A 20,997-nucleotide genomic window follows, 5' to 3' on the forward strand; every position below is an offset into this window, starting at 1 on the left:
CCTAAAGGCCCATCAACTGCAAATGACGAACTGTTAGCCACATTTCAATTTATGGGAATTTCATTTTTAAGAATCAAATTCCAAAAATAGTTCTGCTACACCTAGTATTTTTCCATTCTTCTCGCTGTCTTCAGGCACACCTTCACGGGCTGCGGAATGAAATGCTTCCCTGCTCTAATCAGAACCCCCTTCCTGACCCAGGAACACTCGGTAAATAATTATTAAGCTCCAGAAGTGGCTTTTGCATAAGTTAATCTGCTTGAGAGCCTGTTCACTTGGAGACCCAGCTTTCAGTATTGTTTCCTAATCTTACAGAGAAATAGTGGAAGTGGATGCCGGAGGAGAGTGGGTCTTATCTATTAAGTCTGCTTCCATTTGTTCCCCTAAAACTACGACTTCACCTTGTACGACATTTCTATGACAAGGAGATTATGCTGATGTCTGAATGTTTTGCTCTCTCCATAAAGAAAAAAAAATCCACAAAATACAAATCAGAACGCTTTTACAACGCAACTGCTACTGTTCCATGGTCAGGGAATTCACACACACACACACACACACACACACACACACACACATACACACACACACACACGGAGCGAAGGAGGGAGGGAGGAAGGGAGAGAGATCTCTAAAGTGTTTACAATGGGGCAATTTGGGGAAAGATAACACTAAAATGTATCTTTCTAAAGAAAATGCCCTTTTATTCATAACAAAACTGGGCTGTTATCTATTTGACAATCGTGCACCAAGCACTGTGCTGTGCTAGCCCATCTTTTAAACAGTCGGAATTTTTTTCTTGTCATCATTAATTTATGACGAAAACTCAATTTTAAATGAGAGGAATCACATTTCTGTGCCACCTCCCCCGAAATGAACAATTGCCCCTTTCCACATCCAGCCATAAGAGGCTATGGCTGCAGCTGATTAGAGCCACAGTTGCAAAGTACCTGCCACTATTTCTAATTCCCAGGCTTTCCGTTCTCCATCCGTCCCCTCAGCCAGAGAACAAAATGCTTCTGTTAAGTGGTCCCAGAATTATCTCCAGAAAAAAAACACTTCACTTACAGATACAAGCTTTCAAAGGAGCAGGGCATGAGCATCTGAACTCTAAGCGCCTCCATCTTTTTTCCTTTAAGGTGTTCTGCAAGCCCTTGGCGAAGAGTGAAAGTCAAAGTTACTTCTGGCACCGGCTGTGTCACTAGGGGTGGCTCCTGATAAGGCCCTGGAAACTCCAATCCAAACACAGCTCCACGCTAGAATGGAGCCTGGTGTCTGTCTCCAATAGCAGACCTGCTTAATCCAGTACCTATGGCACCTGAGGGGCAAAACGCTCCTCGCTCTGCACAGGGTGGGGGGGGGGGGATACTCCTGAAGTCAAGCCAGGCCAGAAATGTACACAGCAGCCAAGCAAGCTCTGGCAATGCTGACTGGACCTTCCCCAGCTTGGGCACCAGTTCAGGCTTGCAGGGGAAGCAAGCTTGCAGGGGACGCAATCTTGCAGGGGACATATGTCATCAGGGAACTTGAAAGGAAAAGGAAGTCACATACTGGTAGATTGTTAACACTTAGAAGATCACAGAAGCAAGCAAGGAAGGCTATAGGGCAGTTCCTGCTATTTTCAGTTAGGATATATCAAGCATAGCCTAGCACACATCTCTGCCAACTTTGCAACTGTACAGGCAGTTTTGGGAGCTGGACACTGAGAGTATCTTACCGCTAACAGGCTATTGATGCACACCATCTTCCCTACCTTTACATCCATCCCAAGAGTAGAAGGAGGGCTGTGCTGGCCTCTGCTTGGTGCTTCCACTGGGGGCACCCTCTTTCTGGACACACAAGTCTTTAGGCCATACATCTGTGTGTTTCAGACTGTCACCCAATCAGTTCTGAATACATTGGTATACAAGGGGGAAAAAATAGCAATGCATGTTCTCAAAGAGAAAACACTTTAAAATGCAGACATGACAACATCAATATTATCAAATATTTATGCTACAGACTCAGCACACCAGAGCTGTCTTACAGAGTGATGAGAAGATGGAGCTTCTCCCTGCACGCAATTCAAAGGTCACAACAAAGACAACTGACACTGACTAGCTGTATCCCCTGGGCGAGTGACTTCACCTTTCTGTGTCTCAAAGATTATATCCAAACTTAATGAATAGAAAAGCATGCCGTTATCCTACGTCACAATTCTACAATGTAATGAATTATATTTTGTAAACACCCCTCCAATGACAGACGATATTAAGCCAGGGATTTCAGCCAAGCAAAGTCTGTGTCCTCTTGATTCATTTATTCTTTCATCCACTCTTCTGTCTGAAAAAACACTTCCTGAATACCCACAACAGTTCAAGGACTATGCGAACTCTTAAGATCGCACAGTCCAGTGGGAAACACATCTTAAATAATCATATTAGTTCATAATTACACATACTGAAATTGCTACGAGGAGATGAAAATAGTTAAATGAGGTCAGACGGGTCTTCCTTAGACAAGACTCTCTGAGCTGAGACTGGAGTTAGGGAGGGGCAAGTAAAAGACAACACATGGAAAAGCCCTGACTGGGAAAATTAGCAGGAGAAGTCCTGAGCCGAGAACGAGGAGCAAGTATGCTGTGTATGGAGACTGAGGCTGTGGCCAGGCCAGGTCAGGCCATGCCAGAGGGGTCAACCCAGTGAGAAGCCACTGATGTTGCTCCTCAGTGGGAAAGAAACCACCAAGGGGTTGTCAGCGGGGGACTGATGACTTCACACCGGGATTTTAGGAGCAGTCTACCAGGCTGCTGTGTGGAAAGCCAATGAGAAGATGGCAATATTAGCTACTGCAGTGGTCTCAGCAGGAGGTGACGATAGCCCAGTGAAGTCCAGAGAGAGAGGGCCAAATTGGGACGAAGATAATAAAAGGGCACGAGCTTTTTTGTAAAAACTAACAGCCAATAAATAGAAAGGAGAAAAATAAATTTCACCAAATCCCTGGGGAATAGTTGTATTCATCCAGAAGTCGCTAGGCACTTTCTACATCCAGGGGCTTCCCTGGGACTGTAAGAAGATAACTGAAAAGCCATGTCTCCTCTCTTATAAAACGACCCCACATAGGTTCTTTCTTGGTGTTCAGGAATTCATGTTTAAATCCCTACATTTACTAGTCCTGAGACCCTGTGTACATTCACTGAACTTTCTGTAGCCCAGTTTCTTCACCAAAGGAGAAGGGCTAATGACTGTCTCGTTGCTGACTTGAGACAAGAATAAGGCAATGTAGCCAACATGCTCACGGTCACTGACCCACTAAAAAAAATCAATAGAAAAACAGCCTATGTGGTTCTAAGCGTAGTCAGCACCACCTATTTTGGATCAATGCTGACCCACCTAGAGAACTAAGGGAACAGAAAAGAGTGAGTGGGAATATCGAGAAAGAGATACAGGAGAGAAAAAAGAGGTAAGACTTAGCATGTGAAGGTCTGTGAGGTGTTGTGCTCTCAGGGGATCTAGTCACACTCTACCCTGACTTGGACATTACCCCGACCTGCATGAAGCTACTTCCTTAAACATATGATTTATTGGTATTTACCCACAAAAAAAAATAAAAACATGCGCCTTCCATGGGCTCCCAAATATTGGCCGTGAAAGCAATGGGGTCAATTCCAGACACTTAGAACATGGCACCAGTGTTTCCTTGGTATACCCAGCCATCAGCATTCCCTGGCTTTCCATTTTAGTCAATCCACTTCCCCAAAGGACTCCCACTGATTACTTACATATATGTTTCAGTAAAATGACTGTTAAGAGACATATGTGTAATCCATCTGTAGAGCCTAAAATGACTAAGATGGCACTGATGATCTCAAGGAATCTCCTTGACACATAATCTGCAATGCCCGAAGGCTGAGTTGAATTTGCACATATGCCACCATCTACATATTGCCTACATAAATATCCTCAATACAAAGACATATCACAAGCCACCACTCAATGATTCAGAAAATGTCTCTGGAGAGCCAGGAACCATGTCGCATGACTTGGCACTGCATCCCTACTGGAATGAGTAGCCCATGGTTTGGTAGTCAGTAATTTCTTGAAATGAAATCATCTATAATGTACTGGGGGCTGCAACGAAGACTCAGTAATGAAGACTGTTTGCTATCTGCTGAGACGTACATGGCTCGGTGAGTAAAATCTGCCAAACCAGGGGTAGTATTGCATACCTTAAATTCCAGAACTGGAGGCAAAAGCAGGTGGATCTTGTAAGTTCAAGGCCAATTTTTCTGCACAGTGAGTGCCATCCTGGCCAGCTAGGGTTATAAAGTTGAATACTGACTACAGTTCAGTTAAAAACAATAAAGTATAAAATAAAAGAATAAAAAAGTGAGAAAAATAAATGCTATGTAGATAATTTTAAAAAGAAAAAGGGAGTTTGCTGCCCAAGGTGATGACCTAAGTTCAATCCCTGAAGCCATGTCAAAACCCAGATGTAATGGCAGACGTCTGTAATTCTAGCACCACTATGGGAAGATAGGAGGACACAGACAGGGTCAGTGGCAAGACATTGGTGGACCAGCTAGCCTGGAGTTCATTGCACACACACACACACACACACACACACACAGAGAGAGAGAGAGAGAGAGAGAGAGAGAGAGAGAGAGAGAGAGGAGGTGGGAAGTGAGATGAAATGCAATTTTTTATTATGTTTTAAAGGGACCAGAGTTTGGTTCCCAGCACCCATCTCACAAGCTCCGACTTCTGAACATCTGGAACTAGAATTCTAAGGGCAGTGGAGACAAAAGCATCTCTGGGTCTTGCTGGCTTTCACTATTGAGGGGAAAATGAAAGTCCAAGATTTAGGGAGTAACTCTGTTTCAAAAGAAATATAGAGGATGACACTCAATGTTATTTTATGACTTCTGTACATACACAGGCTTGTACATGTGTATACACATATGCATATGATGTGGGAGGTTCTTCTGTCTATGTGTTGCTTTTATTGGTTAATTAATAAAGAAACTGGCTTGGCCTGATAGGGCAGAGTAGAGCTAGGTGTAAAAAACTTAACTGAATGCTGGGAGAAAGAAGATAGAGTCAGAGAGAAGCCATGTAGCCCCGCCAGAGACAGACACCAGAACTTTATCAGGTAAGCCACAGCCTCATGGCAATACACAGATTAATGGGGATGGATTAATTTAAGATATGAATTAGCCAGAATACGCTTAAGTTATTGGCCAAACAGTATTGCAAATAATATGGTTTCTGTGTGGTTATTTCGGGGCTGAGCAGCCAGAAAAAAACAAGCAGCCTCCTACCACATGCACATACACTTACACAAACACAAATAAAATTTTATTCTAATTATGTCTATGCATGTATATGTGCATGCCTACACACACATATGAATGCAGGTGACCACAGAGACCAAAAGAAGGTGTTGGACTCCTTAAGACTGTGGTTACAGGCCATTGGAAGCTACTCAAGGTGGGTGCTGGGAGACAAACTTGAATCTTCTGCAAGAATAATATGCACCCATAATCGCTAAGCTATCTTCCTGTTCCACAAATAGATAAACAAATATTGTCAGCAACTTCACAAGTATACTTGCATAATCTATATTTATATCCTGAGTTTGTAAACATTTATACATGTACATGAGTATGCATGTGTGTGTGCACGTGCACACACACATTTGAACTATATTTAAAAAGCTGAATTGGAAGTATATATGTGAGGAGGATAGAACAAAGAAAGCAGAATAAAATTATTTCCTACAGACTAATTCATTTCAAATAAGAATTATTTGAATATCCTCCTTGTCCTAAATCGTAGTAAATCTATCAGAGTCATCGGAAACCTAAGCGATCTTTCAAAAACTGGGCCTTAACTAAAATGGAATTTAAAACAGTCAGGGAGCCACGTGACAGCCACCTTTTCCTTGGGAGTTAAACTGGGATCTTTGGGGAAGAAAAAATCCAATCACCACAAAGAGGAGATAAGAGGCTTCACTTGTTATCCTGTCTAAACTGTAGCTCAAGAAAAGCAAAGGGACTACTTTATCAAAGCTCAGGTTTCTTATTTTCTCTGGAGATTAAATGATCACTATCCCCAAAGCACCTCCTTCTCCTGAAAGTCACAGCTCTTCTTAATGAACTCCCTAGACAGACAACAGCAACTGAGTGTTTAGTGTGCGCCATAAGCTACAGGGTCCCATGGCTACCTCTCGCATACAATGTAGAAAGTGTCTGTTTCATCTACAGCACCAAGTTGCTACCCCAGTCAATGGTTTCCATGCCAATGTACTCATCAAAGTACTTAGGGCACCTTCTACTTACATTATCTCCTTAAATAGCAAAAAAAAAAAAAAAAAAAAAAAAAAGGAAAGGAAAAAGAAAAGAACAGATCCTAAAAATAATAGTGTAAAGGATCCATTCTGAAGCAAAATTAAAACAATGAGACTCTTTTAGGTTATGGCTTAGGATATCTGGATCTTAGAGTTCAACATGGGAACCACTAATATATAATATAATATAATATAATATAATATAATATAATATAATATAATATAGATAGGGGTTGGGTAGGTGGCTCAGCAGTTAAGAGTATTGGCTGCTCTTCCAAAGGACCCAGGTTTGATTGCCAGAACCTGCATAGCGACTCACAACCATCTGTAATTCCAGTATTGGAGGATCTGATGCCATCCTCTGACATCCATGGACACCAGTCATTCAAGTGGTACTTGGACATACATGGAAGCAAAACACCATCCAGATAAAATAAAAATAAATAGAATGTAGATAAAGTCATATGTAGTATACAGTGTATAAGTCATCTCAACAGAAGGCAGAAAATACCAAAGAACATAAGCTCTCTTTATTTGCTGAAAAAAAAAAAAACCTGCTGGTGTCCTTTAAAAACACACAGTGTGCCTTCTGCAATCCCCAGCACTTTCTCTGTTGCCTCTATACCATCAAGCTTGCATGCTGGGAGAGGCCAGATCCTTCCCAGGGGCCCTCTGTCTTGACCATCTTTTGATTCCTACATTTTGTCACTGGGTAGCAGACACTGTGCCTACTGCTGTGGGAAAGACTAAGATGAAGATGGGAGACACCCTGTTCTCCATGGCTCACACAAAACACTCTATCAAAGGGAGGCGTGGAAGATCTCCCAGAATGTTCTACATGCCCCCTACCCAAGGATGCCTCCCAGGTTGGCTCCTCCTACCTTCAACATGAGATTTGTTGTTACTTCGTTTTGTTTTATTGAGACAGGGTCTCTCTACATAGCCCTGACTGTCCTAGAACTCACAGAAATCTGCCCGCCTCTGCCTCCATAGCAGTAGGATTAAAGGCATGCAGTTTCTGTAGGTCTCTCTTCCTCAGACATGTCTTGGCTGATCATCCTTCCTAAAGCAGAAACATCCACTTCTGGGTTTAATTCTCTCAGGAAGAGGTACTGACTTCTTTCTTTGACAGCACGTAGTCAAATCTGCAATCATTTTAGCAGGCAGAGTCCTGTATGCTTCTTTTATGTGTGTGTGTGTGTGTGTGTGTGTGTGTGTGTGTGCAATGTGTGTATTTTATTCGCAGTACCTGGCAAATAACAAGTGCTGGACAAATATTTTCTGGATTGGTTGGAGGAAGGATGGACAAATGACTGACACAAAAGAAAGATGTATTGAATATGACTTGATGATAGCATTTAATTAATTAGAAAGGCACTCCCTGCCATATACAGGACACACAATTGTATATTCTTTATGTAGAAGCTTTAGTGGGGCTAAGCACACCGTCTTTTTGTAGATAAAATACTTGGGTGTGACGTTCCAGGAGCTGGAACTGCGGCTCCATTGACCGCATCACAGCATGACTAGAGGAAATTTTTAATGACTACTTCTCTGCAGAAGTAACTGCCCAGTCCCACTCCATCACTTTATCTCTCCTATCTTGTTTCTATTTTTTCTCCTTCCAAGAGCAGATCTTGCAACCTTAATGATGTAGCAGCATTCTCTGGAAGACAGCTCGGTGTCCCTGGCACCCACAGAAGCCCTTCAAGGCTGAGAAGATGATCCACAGGAGACTCTGGTTACTGCAGGTAAATCTGACTTACAAATATCCCATCATTACTACGAAATTGCACAGGAGATGCTTATGCAAACAGCTAATTAAAATCTTAATGTTTAGAAAATTCTGCCCTAAGCATAAAAAGGTAATATACAGACAGAGGTCTCACTGTCTTTCTGTGGGGAATTTTTAAGCAAGCGATGAAGGGAAAAATATTTCTAATATGAATTTGGCTCTTTTCTCTAATCATCAATGCGTCAAATTAATCCTCTAGCTCCAATGTTCTCATTTTCTCTCTTAGAGTTCACTTCAAAAGAAATACCTGTGCCGGCATCAACAGTGACTGGGCAGTCTGCTATTAATAGAAGGCAATGGGTATCTGTACTATTGTCATATAGATATAATCATATATATAGTACACGCTGTATAAGCCATCTCTATAGAAGGCAGGAAAATACCAAAGAACATAAGCTCTCTTTATTTGTTGAATAAAACTCGCTGGTACCTTTAAATTCTGTAAAGGATCCATCCACTACAAATCCCCATGGACATGTTGAATGTTTAGTAAAAGCCTCAGGTCATCCAAATGGGCAATACTGTGGTAATAAAACATAGAGGGCACCTTCCACATCTCTGCTGCCCCTAGACCATCAATCTGCCACACAAACCAAGAGGGTGAAACAACAGGAAGTTGGGGGTTCTGGGGAGATTATGCAGCTCTGATACTCCCTTCCAAGAAGAGATTTGGGAAAATGTCATTTACTTCCCTTACAGGGTAAATAGAAACAGGAGGTCCTTGCGGAGGGGCCAGGGATTCACCACATGACTATATAATACAGTCTTCTACTGGAGAACCTTAAATACGGTTCTTTGCTCTGGCCGTTAACTTACTTAAAAAGAAAAACATGGACTTCTCTTTTACTGTTCAAAGTTTTAAAAATTCTGAAAAGGTCTGTCTATAATTCCAGCACTGGGGAGGCTGAGCAGGAAGGTCATGAGTTTGAGGCCAGCCAGGATACTGAGGAAATGGAGTAAGACGGAACTGGAGAGAGAGAAACAAAGGGAGAGATGGGCAAACAGAGTCCCTCCGCCTGCCTTTTAAGGCAATGGGGCTAAAACAGGAAGGGGACCTCGGTCAAGGCAATCCAGGACAGCAGCTCCTTCTAAGCAGGAGTCCAGCTGCTGAGGGGTTTTAAATACTCTAATACTCAGCTATCAAAGTGGCTTCCTAAGCTGCTCTGGCCATGCTCTTGGGTGCTGAGGAACATGAACACACCTCCCTCTGCCCCCAACTCTCAGGGACATCAAACAGCAGAAATGTTCCTAAGTCCTAGCTATATAATCCACAGAAGAGTGGGAAAGAGACAGAGAGAAAGAAGCAAGATAACTGGGCAGCTAGGTTTTCTGGCCTACGCCTTACAGGCTGCGTGTCAAATAATGACATTTCCATCTGCTAAAGTTTCAATATGTGAAGGCAGTGTGATAAGACCAGGGTGGAGTGACAGCAGGGCCATCAAACAGCAGGACATAATGCATGCCTCGGGGTCTGTGTTGACGCATGGGAACACACTTCCAGCCTTGTAAGATGTATGAAAGCAGAGGACCTGACATGCACCAATGTGAGAGACACTTGGGAAGCAGAAGTGATGCTGTTACAGAGGCGTTCACCTTTACTCCTTTCTATTCATCGTAAAGCAGCATACAGTTTAGCAACAGCCTCACCAGACTCACGCTGACCGTGCTCCTTGAATGAATCGAAAGGCCGTGTGAAATTCATGACCTACACCATCTGGGTTCTGTACCACCACAGATGCTGCCCTTGCAATGATGCAATCACCGCTGCTCACTGTACAAGACCATATCTCTGCACTGCAAACTGAGCAGTGAGTAGAGAGAGGAACTGTGTCTCACGAACCATGATGCTACAGTGGACGATGGTTGAAAGCCACGAATTGCAAAAATACCAGTTGTTACAAGATGTGTGGTCAGGAACTGAGGCAGTGGTTTTAACCATAAGCAACAAACCTCTGAGCGGCCCACTGTTTTATAAACACACTACTCACTGTCTCTAAACTGGACTCAAACACAGCATCGTTTGGCCAACTAAAGAATGCATAGTATAGTTATTCAGTGTGGACATAGAAGCATGCCTGTCCCCAGAAAAGATTTCCCTGGGCAAGTCATTTAATTCCTAGGCACAAATGCGATACTAGAGTAAGGTACGGCAGGAAAAGTTCTTAACAGAGTACCTGGAAAATAGCATTCACTCAGTGCCGCCTAAGAGATGGGAACTATATTTCAGAACACTGATAGGCAATTCGAAACCAGCGTTATACTGAGTCTCTAAGAACTTTGCATACTAAAACAAAGAACAATGACTATTCAGAGATAAAAGTTAAGGTGCTTTTCAAACCATGAAGTAACTTTATGCATCCAAATATTATGTAAGTTCAAGAAGGGGCCAGTGTGACCGGAGAGATGGCTTAAGAACACTCTATGCTCTAGCAGAGAACCCCTGATTGGGTCTCTGCATCCACAAAGATGCTCACAAGCATCCATAACAGTTCTGCAGATTTAGCACCCTCTTCTTGATGCTGTAGGCATAAAGCACAACGTAAATCAAAACCATACATGTATGCAAAACCCTCACACACATAAAAGTAAAATCGAACTGAAGGGAGGACTAGATGCACGTGTGAGTCAACATTGGATAAACGAGACCTGCAATGGCGGCAGCTCTCTGTGACTTCTGCTACCAGAGAACCAGCCGCCTTTCCAATGGCTGTCTTGGCTGCAAACGAAAATTCAGCAGGAGCCGCCAATTCTGGCTCCATGTGTCAGTTATGTCTGCAATTTAAAGTTTTACTATGTAAACGTAAAACTTGGGGTCAAGTGAGAACTCTTATCTCTAAATAGAAAAATTAGTAGGACTCAAAACTTATCAAAACAGCACTCGGGACTGTCTGCATGCAGTAGGTCACCTGACCCGGAATCTGTGTTAACAGCAAATTTCCCAAATGTTTGAAGTAGCTCAAACACTCACTCTTGTACTAATGACATCTGCTTCGGTTATGCTGAGCAAACGGTATTTAAATTGGGAAAAATAATATTTGCACAGAAACCTTTCCTGTCTGTTGATTAAATCCAATCACTCATAATAAACTAGATACATATTAGCTTTCCGTACCTAATTCACACTCTAGGGAGCCCTGCTTATAATCAAGGCATATATTTATGTTGATGCTAACAGGTAAGGCAACCAATATTTTAAACTAACAGTCTTTATAATTTTAAACAGTACTGCTATGAAGAGTCGTAAAGGAATAATTATAACTTTGTTCTAAAATATTAAACTTTGCATTCTTAAATATCTAGTGCTCAGCAAAGCTGCCTGTCTCTCATGAGATGTCACTAAACACTGACAATGCTCAGATAGTGAAGCCATGGAAGTAACAGTTACTTAAGTCAAGTTAATCTGGCTTCCAATATCAAAAAAAAATTTATGTTTAAACAATATTAACAGAATCATGAATAACACTTAGAAAAATAAAAATATTCTTACTAAACCTAACTGGTTCAACAAAGATGTGAAGACCTGCTAGAGCTTAGATTCTGGTTGATCTACGCCTAAAATACTTCAATCAAATCATGGATACTAGAGTCTAAAACGAAATGCTTGTGTTAACAATAAGCATTTATTTGCTTATTTAAAAGGACAGCCTGGGAACTGCACAGCCCATGGTCCTAACTACGCACAATAAGATTGTTACTACCAAAGGAAGGGACCTGCTTCCCAGCGCTGAGCCCACTAGGGATGCACTTTCATTAGGAAACTGGGAAAACTGCATGATGGGGCAGACTAAGTGAGCTCACGTCTCTGGTTCCTTTTCAAGAGAAAGAAGTAGGAGAGACAGAGACGGAGAATTCCTCGGTGGACCGGCTCACTGTGCCTCACACTCGTGGGTCCCACCTCACAGTGATTTCATCTACTTAAATAAAGGAAGTGAGAACCCGGAAGTGTGGAGACTTTCCAAAAATGAACATATGAATGAAGCACAGATCTGGGCTCTGCTACTCCACACCCCATAGTCCTCTGGTTCCTGTTTCTGAAAGCCACTCAAGGATCACACAAGCGAACCGGTTCTAAAATTAGAACCAGGGGCGGGAGTCCCTAACCCAGCCCCCATGGGCTTCTGCATTCCACGGAGGCAGGGGCCGTATCTATGCAGTGTACCCCTCTGTTCACTAGCCACGCACAGCTCCACACCAGGGAGACACCGAGCAGCCACTGGGCCGTGGGTAATGATTGATTTGTCACCATGGTGCCCTCACAGCCACCTGCGGCCAGAGCCCGACTGCCTAAAGCAACACAAAGACTAGGGTAGACTTCTCTGAATGGTCATGAGCAGGAGTTAAAATAATGGCATTTACTAGAAAGAAACACAATTCGCCTTAAATTATCTGACTTTAAGCGGATTGAAAAAAATGTGACGTTACAATGACCAGGAAAAAAAATAAAGCACTGTTGCATTGTTCAGTAGGTCAAGGAACCTGCCCTCAAGCACCTAAATTCAGTCCTGGGACCCATATGTTAAAAAAAAAAAAAAGGCAAGTGATACCTGCAAGTTGTCTCTTGAATTCCACATGCATGCTGTACCACAAACAAATAAATAAGTAAAGTTTTAAATATAAATAAAAGAAGATCCTGTTAACACACGGTAATGGGAAAAGGTATGAAGAATTTCTCAGAAAAGAATGATTCAAGACGGTTTTCTAGGGAAAACACGGTCTTTGGGAACTGAGAGCTGACTGGCTGAAAGACAGTAAATCCTGAGCGAGGTCTCCTAAGAGTGGGGTTCAAGATGGTTTCAAATCCGGACACACTGACTCCACATTAACTAACCCTGGAGTCACGCGCTGAAAGGGGCCTCTCGGATTTCTTTCATCCTGGGGTGGGGGCGGGGGGAGTCTCTGATGCTGATATTTCCGCCTCTCAACACTTGCCCATTGTTAAGAGGAAGGCTCAGGCCTCCCACCATCCCAGACTACACATCTTGAAAGAATCTAAACGTTCTCTTCAGTTTCATTATATGCCCTTAAAGCATACTTGTACTTGTGTCCAAACCACTTCATAACATTCCCTCGAATTATGTTTAGTATGTGAAGCATTATGTTGTATCTAGGAGCAAAAGCAATGAACTTAGCAGGGGAATAGCTGGAGTCTGAGAAACAGCCCTTGAGAGCAACGAAGAATGTGCCCGAATCTTCCAAGGGAAACAAAACGAAACACAGCCCAGGAATAATGGCCTCCTGCACTGCAGTGAGGCCCTGACAGCTACGAGGAATTTCAGTGTGATAAAACAGTGCCATATACAGGGCTCTGATATCGTCGCGGGCAAGCTTAGCCCTAATCTCTCACTCACTGTGGAAAAAGAGCGTAACTTGCAGATAGGATTCCGTGCAGGAAATGAAGGGTCCTGCCAAGAAGGACTTAGAGCTTCACCATGGAAGTGACACTCGGGGGTGCTGACAGAGCCTGAAAACAGGACCTCTGTGCTGAGAGGAAGACAGCAAGCCTGCGAGGACAGAGTGTCAGGTGAGCTTGGAGGTCATGGTTTAGTCTATGAAGACCGCTCTGCTGGAGCTGCCTGTGTTCCTTTCTGTGACACGCATTTAGCTAATGGTTCGATGTGGGTTTGGTTTGAATTATTCTAGTTTCCTGACGAATTATCAAAAGGCATTCCCAGAAATAGTTCCTCCTCCCCAGCCGTGTAATACCTTCATACACTAGATGAAGCTAATGTTATAATACGTTAGGCTTCACAGGCTTCTTCATTGCACCTAAAAGGGTAGCGGGGGGAGGGGAATGGTTTACACACAAAGTTTTAGAAAAGCTGGGAGAGTTCTAAATATATTTTTAATTTACATGTTTCAAATCTTCATTTTATAGGTAAAAAAAGTCTTATCAATGCATGTCAGCCTTATCATGCTTAAATACAATATTGTCATCTACAAATTTTCTACTTAAGAACCACACAATTGAGAGAAAGTACTTAGAATACTTTAAATGAGCTTTTGTGCAATTCAGAGCACCTACTGCTCTTGCAGAGGAACTCCTATTTGATTCCCGGGGGCCCCCATGCAGGGCAGCTCACAACTTCCTCTAACTACATACAGGCCCCCGGCGACTCAAAGACCTCTTTTGGGCTCCACAGACCTCGGTATTTATGTGCACATGCTCACATAGACACACATACATACACACACACATATGCACATAATTGAGAAATTAAATTCTGAAGTTTTGGGGTTTTGTGTTGGGCTACATTCTTTGGCTACTTGTGGCCTATGAACCATGTTTTGGACATGTCCGAATGCTTTCTGGAACTCGATTCAAATTCATAGCAGAGAACAAGTGCCATAAGATATGTGTTTCAGGGGCTGGAGAGGTGGCCGAGAGCACTGGGTCACGTTCCAGAGGACCCAGGTTTCATTCTCAGCACCTGCACGAGACTCACAACAGTTTATAATTCCAGGATCAGTAAGCTAATGCCCTCTTCTGGCCTCCTCAGGCGCCAGGCAACACACATGGTGCACAGGTAAACATGCAGGCAAAACACCCATCTACAGAAAATAAATAATTTTTATATATGCATTTCAAATATGGGCATCATATAACTTAGCAGCATTTTAGCTTTATTAACATGTATTCAATATTATCTTGAAAAGTCCAAAAAATATGCAATTTATTTTCTCTCTCTTATTTGCTTTTTATAAACACAGTGAGCATGGTGGTCTCCCCAGAATGAGGAAGTAAACAAGGCTTGAGGGCATTCAGGACAAGGGAGGCCTGTGGTTCATGAGAATGCCGAAACAGGGACTTGTAACAGAACAGGGCTGATGACCAGGACAGCAAAAGTCCAAAGACAGAAGATATCCCTGCTCAGAGTCACCCACATGGGGCTGGGATGGGGAAGAAGGGAAAGCCCAGGATCCCCTCTGTAGCAACAGGAGGCTAAGAGCCATGCTTCTCAAAGCAGTGATAACTCCTGTACCAGCAGGTCCTGGGAACAAAGGCCTTGGCACATTTTTTTTTTAATTTTTCAAATGAGGAAGGGGTGCTACTGGCACCATTGAGCGGAGAAGGTCAGAGATGCTGCTGGCTGTGGTACAGTGCAGACAACAGCCTCCCAGAAGACAAGTCACCTCCAAAACCTCTACTAAAAAGTAAACACACGTGAAAACATGTCTGGGCTGAGGTGGCTCAGCTGGTGGCACAATTGCCATGCCGGAGTGAAAATCGATATATATATATAGATATAGATATAGATATAGATATAGATATATAGATATATAGATATATATATCTCACCAGCACACACATAACTACCAAGTGTCAGTGACAGAGGCTCTCTAAAGCAAGCTCTCTAGACTAGACAAATAGGTGAGCCCTGAATTCAGTCTGAAGCTGCCTAAATGAATAAGGCAAGAGAGTGATCAAGAAAGATGCCCCAGTGTCATGACAAGGCCTGCACATACATGCATACACACATGTGCACTCATGTTGACATAGAACATGTGCCTATACAATGTAGGCATTCATACACACAATGCAAACCATACACAGACATAATGAAGGAGGAGGAAGGAAAGGAGGAGAGGGGAGGGGAGTGGAGGTGTCTCCTACACAGAAGACAAAGTCCTCCCAAGTCTTTGTAAACATTAAATTATTAACCAAAAGTTTTAATGAGTGTATGGACAGCTTTTTTGTGAATGTAAGAATGAACTTGAGTCTACCACACTTGCCATAATATGTGGGTCAGTGTGTCAGCAATTAAAGGTAAAGAGGGAATAGGTCAATCAACTGAGAACCGGCCATACAGTGAACCGTGACACACTAGTGAGTCACAACTATAATCTTCTCTGTATAGTCAGGATAAATACTGAATAAAAAAGAAATGGCGCACAGAGTGCTGCCATGTGATCCCAACAATTGAAAGTTCAAGGCACAGTCTATGATTGGATCCATTGATGGAAGACTATAATAAAAAGCAAAGGAGTGGGCAGGACAGTTAACTCAGTGGGGAATGTGTTCTACATTTAAGAAGGATGGCATGCATGGAAGTATTTGTTTTATTATTCCTTAGTAAATTGATAGGTTTTGATGTTTTTCTAAATGTAAGATATATTTAATAATAAGACAGATGTGATGACTCATATCTGTAACCTCCAGAGGATAAAGTGAGAGGATTGCCATGAGTTCAAGGCAGCCTAGGGTAAACAGTAAATTCCAGGCAAGGTTGGACTACAGTGTGACCCTATGGATGGAAAGAAGGAAGGAAGAAAGAGAGGGAGGGAGGGTAGGAGAAAGCATATTTAATCCCAAAAGAGTAAGGCTAGCAGGGAAATGAAGATAGAAAGTGTCAGTCACTAGTGATATTAAAAAGGACAATAGTGATGTCATATAGCTACCCAAGGTAACACCATGTCAAACATATCTCATCTCCTGAGGAGCAGCATTTATCACACCTTATCTGGCAACAGTCAAACTGAATCTTCTGTTTCATCGGTTCCTCGGTTATTCTGTCACGATTCAGCTCTGACCTGGACTATGGAACTACCCTGCCTATGACTAGAGAACCCTTTCTTGGCAGGGGTTGGCTGTTCTCGGGCAATGAATGGCTTACCCATAAACAGTGAAAGAATTCCAAATGTTTTATTTAGACTGCCAATCAAGGGCCAGCGTACTTTCCTAGGCTTAATGATTCCAATCAACATGGGCAACTCACTCTCACTCTAAGTCTAGCTGTGCGTACTCACTGAGCTCGCTCTATTGCTCGGAACACCCTTCATGCACTCACACTCCCTCTCTGACCCAAAGGCTCCTCACTCTTCAACAAAGGAAGACAGATGTGTTAACCAGTGTGCGTGGGGAACAGAGCAACGGCAGCACCTGGATGATTGCGCAAAATTATCCCCTTTTTGAAAATTGTTCTTGTTATCTACCCAAACTGGACAAGAGTCGAGCCATGCAAAACTGTAGCACACCACACAGCTCATCAGTACTGACATCTGCGTGTGGCAATGCTACCATATCGTGAAGGACTACTTCCACCTAAGACAAGAAGTGAATTCACATACACACAGATGAACAAAATACTTCAGATGTGGCAGTGTGTAGTGGATGATTCGACTGGTACAGTTAAATAACACTCGGAACAGCATTAATATACAGGGATAGAAGTCAGGACAATGGGCCAGTAGAGAGATGGCTCAGTGGGTAAGGAGCCTGCCACACAAAACTAAAGACCTTAGTTCAGATTTCTGGCACACACACAAAAGCTTAATATATATGTACCTATAACTGTAGCACCTGGGAGGCAGAGGGAAGAGACAAGCAGACTCTTGGAATTTGCTGTGAAGACCAAATCAATGAGTTCTAGCCAAATTTCAATGAGCTGAGAGATCCTGTCTCAAGAAATAATATGTAGAGCAATTAAGGAAGACACCTGACGCTGTCCTCTGGCCTCTACACACATCCATCCACATGTGCATGCACCTGCGTGCACATGTGTATACAACCACATGGACATGTAGATACAACACATACACAAAAGCAATCAAGATAGTGTTGGTATTTAGAGTTAGGGATATGGAGGGCCCCAAAAGGGGGTGCTTGCTCTCTCTCCCAGGTTGGGTGTTGGTAACCTGCTAAAAATTTATCAGGAAGAGAATTTAAAAATAGTATACTTTCTGTAAGATGTTACGGTTCAGGCTGGAGGGATGGCTCAGTGGCTAAGAACAATTGCTGCTATTGCAGAGGATCCAGGTTCAATTCCCAGAACCCATATGGTGGCTCACATCTGTCTATTACTCCAGTTCCAGAGGATTTATGCCCTCTTCTGCCTTCTGGGGGTACACATGTACTGCACAGATATACATGCAAAAACCATGTACACTCATAAAATAAAACTTAAACATCTAAAAATGTCTGAATACGCTGTAATAGTTCAACTAAAAGTCCTCTAAAATACCTTCAAATTAATCCATTCTTCAAGATCATTCCTTGGCAAATCTTCTTCACTTTCTTAACAAAAACCTAATAATAAATGATCTCTTCTCTGATGCCTTTTCAGGATCATTCATGAACAAACCTTTTTTACTTTCTCAACAATAACCCTCTAACATTAACTGATGTGTTTTCCTCCAATATCCCATCCCCATCAGAGAATTATAACCTAAAGTTACCTTATAACTTCTGGGGCTTATTTATCAAAGGACAGAGACACCATGAAGTTCCTGCATCAGAATTTCCTCTAAGGTTCACCAGGAAGCAAAGCATTACTTCAACTAGCCAGTAAATCTATACATTTATATAAAATGTATAGAATTTAAGTCACATTGTACTTTCAAAAGCATTTCTTTATGAACACTTTGAGTAGCTACCATCATTCCCACTTTTATTATCCAGCTGTTATTTACAACCATTCAAATATGCCTTGCCTTGTATGGTTGGCACATGGTTTGAAATAAATAGCCTGCTAACCGTTATTCCCACAGTCAAGATGCGAGAGCATCCTCCTTTCTGCTGACCCAGAAGAAGCCAAAATTCCCTGGAGCACTATCTCCAGAAACCCATTTGTCAGTTTACAGAGCCAAGGATGACCTTGAACTACTAATCCCACCACTCCAGAATTAGAGGCAAGGAAATCCCACGCGCGGTTTATGCAGTGCTGACGGTCAAACCCAGGGCTTTGCACTACACAGGTTCTCTCTCTACCAGCACACCTTCAGCCTGCATATATACAGCCTCTGGAATCGGGGCTTTTCCCCTTGACGAATAGATTCAAGAGTTGTGCACAAGGGTACAGATATCAAGTCTATTGCTTTGAATTGCTAATGAGATTTCTTGGGAACCACAACTGGTTGATCATTTACAAGGGAACTGGCATTTGGAAGCTGGCCAATCTGGAGCACTCAGAAAGCTGTTCTCCATTCTTGAAGACTGAGAGGAAATAGGCGTGCTTGCAAATTAGTCATCCAAGGTATAGTATTGATAAAAGAAATGAGGAATGGACTTGGGAGGCAAGGTTGGGTATATCTCTGTGAGTTCAAGGCCAGCCTGGTCTACAAAGTGAGTTCCAGGAAAGTTAGGGCTGTTACACACAAACTCTGTCAGGGAGGAAGAGAGAGAGAGGCAGAGCTGGGGTGGGGTGGAGGAAGAACAGAAGAAAAGATGAACAATCAAACTACAGGAAAAGTGCCCCTGACCAAGTATTAATAAAATTCAGTTTATAGTGTATTCTGTTCAGAGACTATCAGCAACCTTTCCTGGGTTGAGTGTACATCACTGGAGTGGAGCTCAGAAGCACCACTGAGGCAGCTTTCAAACGGCTCCCTCTTGCCAATGTGACCCTAATGCTGACCCATCACAAACTCACACCTGATTTGCATACAGCCATTCATCAGTACTACGTCAGCAAGTGACAATGCCCAGCGGCTGCTGACTTTTACCTGACCTAATATACACACCTGTGACACACAGAGAGGACTACCCGACACTTAGGGACTCTGACAGCATGCGACAAAGAGGGCTACTTCAACACTTAACGCAGAGCACTGGCTACAGATGCACTTTTTTCTGTTGATTTAGACATAAAAAGCATATGTCTCAATCCTAGGGGGCAGAGTGTGCCGCGCATAACATTTCTATGAGATGGCACTCTGGATGTCCTTCTGCTAATCCTGGGCCACGATCGGGCCAGGGTCATAGCCACAGAAAAAGAGAATGTCTGATAGTGACATTTTAGGGTCATAGCTGCCTGCACCTGCTACTTCACCAATAGTGACTCAAAGCCTTTAAGACTCAAGAATGATGTGAATACATTTTATTCTGACAGTCCAAAGGAAATGTGTGACAACCTCTTCCTTCAAGACCTTTCAAAGACACCTAATCAGAAGCAGTAGTAATAGGTGTGGCTGACTATGGGACATACACATACGCCTCCACACTAAGTACTCCACACCTACCTTATTTTCATCTTCAGTAGCAATGCCTTAACTTGCATACCATTGTGCTGCCATTTTCTCAATGAAGGAAATGTAGCTTTGAGAGATTACTTGTGAAACAGGAAGTCAACTCGAGGCACAGGTGAACCCACATCCCATGTTCTTTAAATCACAGTGGATAAGGAAATATATCATCTATCCAGATGCTCAAAAGTGTATCATTATTAAATCCATCTTCAGAAAGAACTATGAAAAAGACATGTCCCTTGAACAGTATCTGGACCTCTTGGATCAAACCCTGTTCTGAGACTCAGAGAAACCACCCTTTCTGCAGTATAGGAAAGCAGGGTAAACTCACTGAAGACCTTCAGTGAAGGTTGGAAATCCCTGGACTGGTTGAGCAGCGACAGTGCACAGCCAGGAATATGAAAGGTAGAGAAGTTTTGAAAACATAGCTATACAGGGAGGCTAAGATGGAAGGAGCTCGGGCCTTTGATAAGCATTCCAGCAAGCTAGCCCCAGGCAAAAGATACAATGAAGAAAGAAGAGCAAAGCAGAGAACTAGGTTACCAGCCATAAACATACCAGAGGCATGAGTTTGTGACCCGTGGAAAGGATGTAATAGAGAGATACAGGAGCTTCACATCCAAGTCCCTCCCCTGTCTCATGAGCTGTGCACCCAAAGGGAAACTATTCAACCCCTCTGTTTTGTCATCTACAAAACAGAAATAAGAATGGTCCCATTGAAAGGCTGTGCTGTAGCACAGGGAGTGAAGTCTCATGTGCACTTGGAACAGGCCCTCAAAGTGTAAGCTTCTGATACACTAGAGCCATTTTCATTAAAAACTCCATCACCACCATCATAACCATAGACTGAGGCTGGCATGGCCTCACCAAAAATATCACTTCCCTGCTACATCCACAGGCTCTTTGCCGGGATT

At 42.8% G+C, this 20,997-nt stretch overlaps 1 protein-coding gene across 8 annotated transcripts in view; it reads right to left on the bottom strand.

The window, feature by feature from the left end:
- Mitf (melanocyte inducing transcription factor) overlaps nucleotides 1–20,997 on the bottom strand; it is a 220,419-nt gene that overhangs the window by 93,583 nt on the left and 105,839 nt on the right. Inside the window, exon 1 of one of the 8 annotated variants that reach the window (XM_048438450.3) lies at nucleotides 1,069–1,192. The exons of the other annotated variants lie outside the window; for them this stretch is intronic. Coding sequence (XP_048294407.1) covers nucleotides 1,069–1,124 — 56 coding nt within the window. The 5' untranslated portion in view covers nucleotides 1,125–1,192. Of the gene's footprint in view, nucleotides 1–1,068; nucleotides 1,193–20,997 lie in introns of those variants that run through there. 8 annotated transcript variants of the gene reach the window in all.

This window comes from Myodes glareolus, chromosome 3 (assembly GCF_982192425.1).
Source record: "Myodes glareolus chromosome 3, mMyoGla1.1, whole genome shotgun sequence".
Taxonomy (NCBI): Eukaryota; Metazoa; Chordata; class Mammalia; order Rodentia; family Cricetidae; genus Myodes; species Myodes glareolus.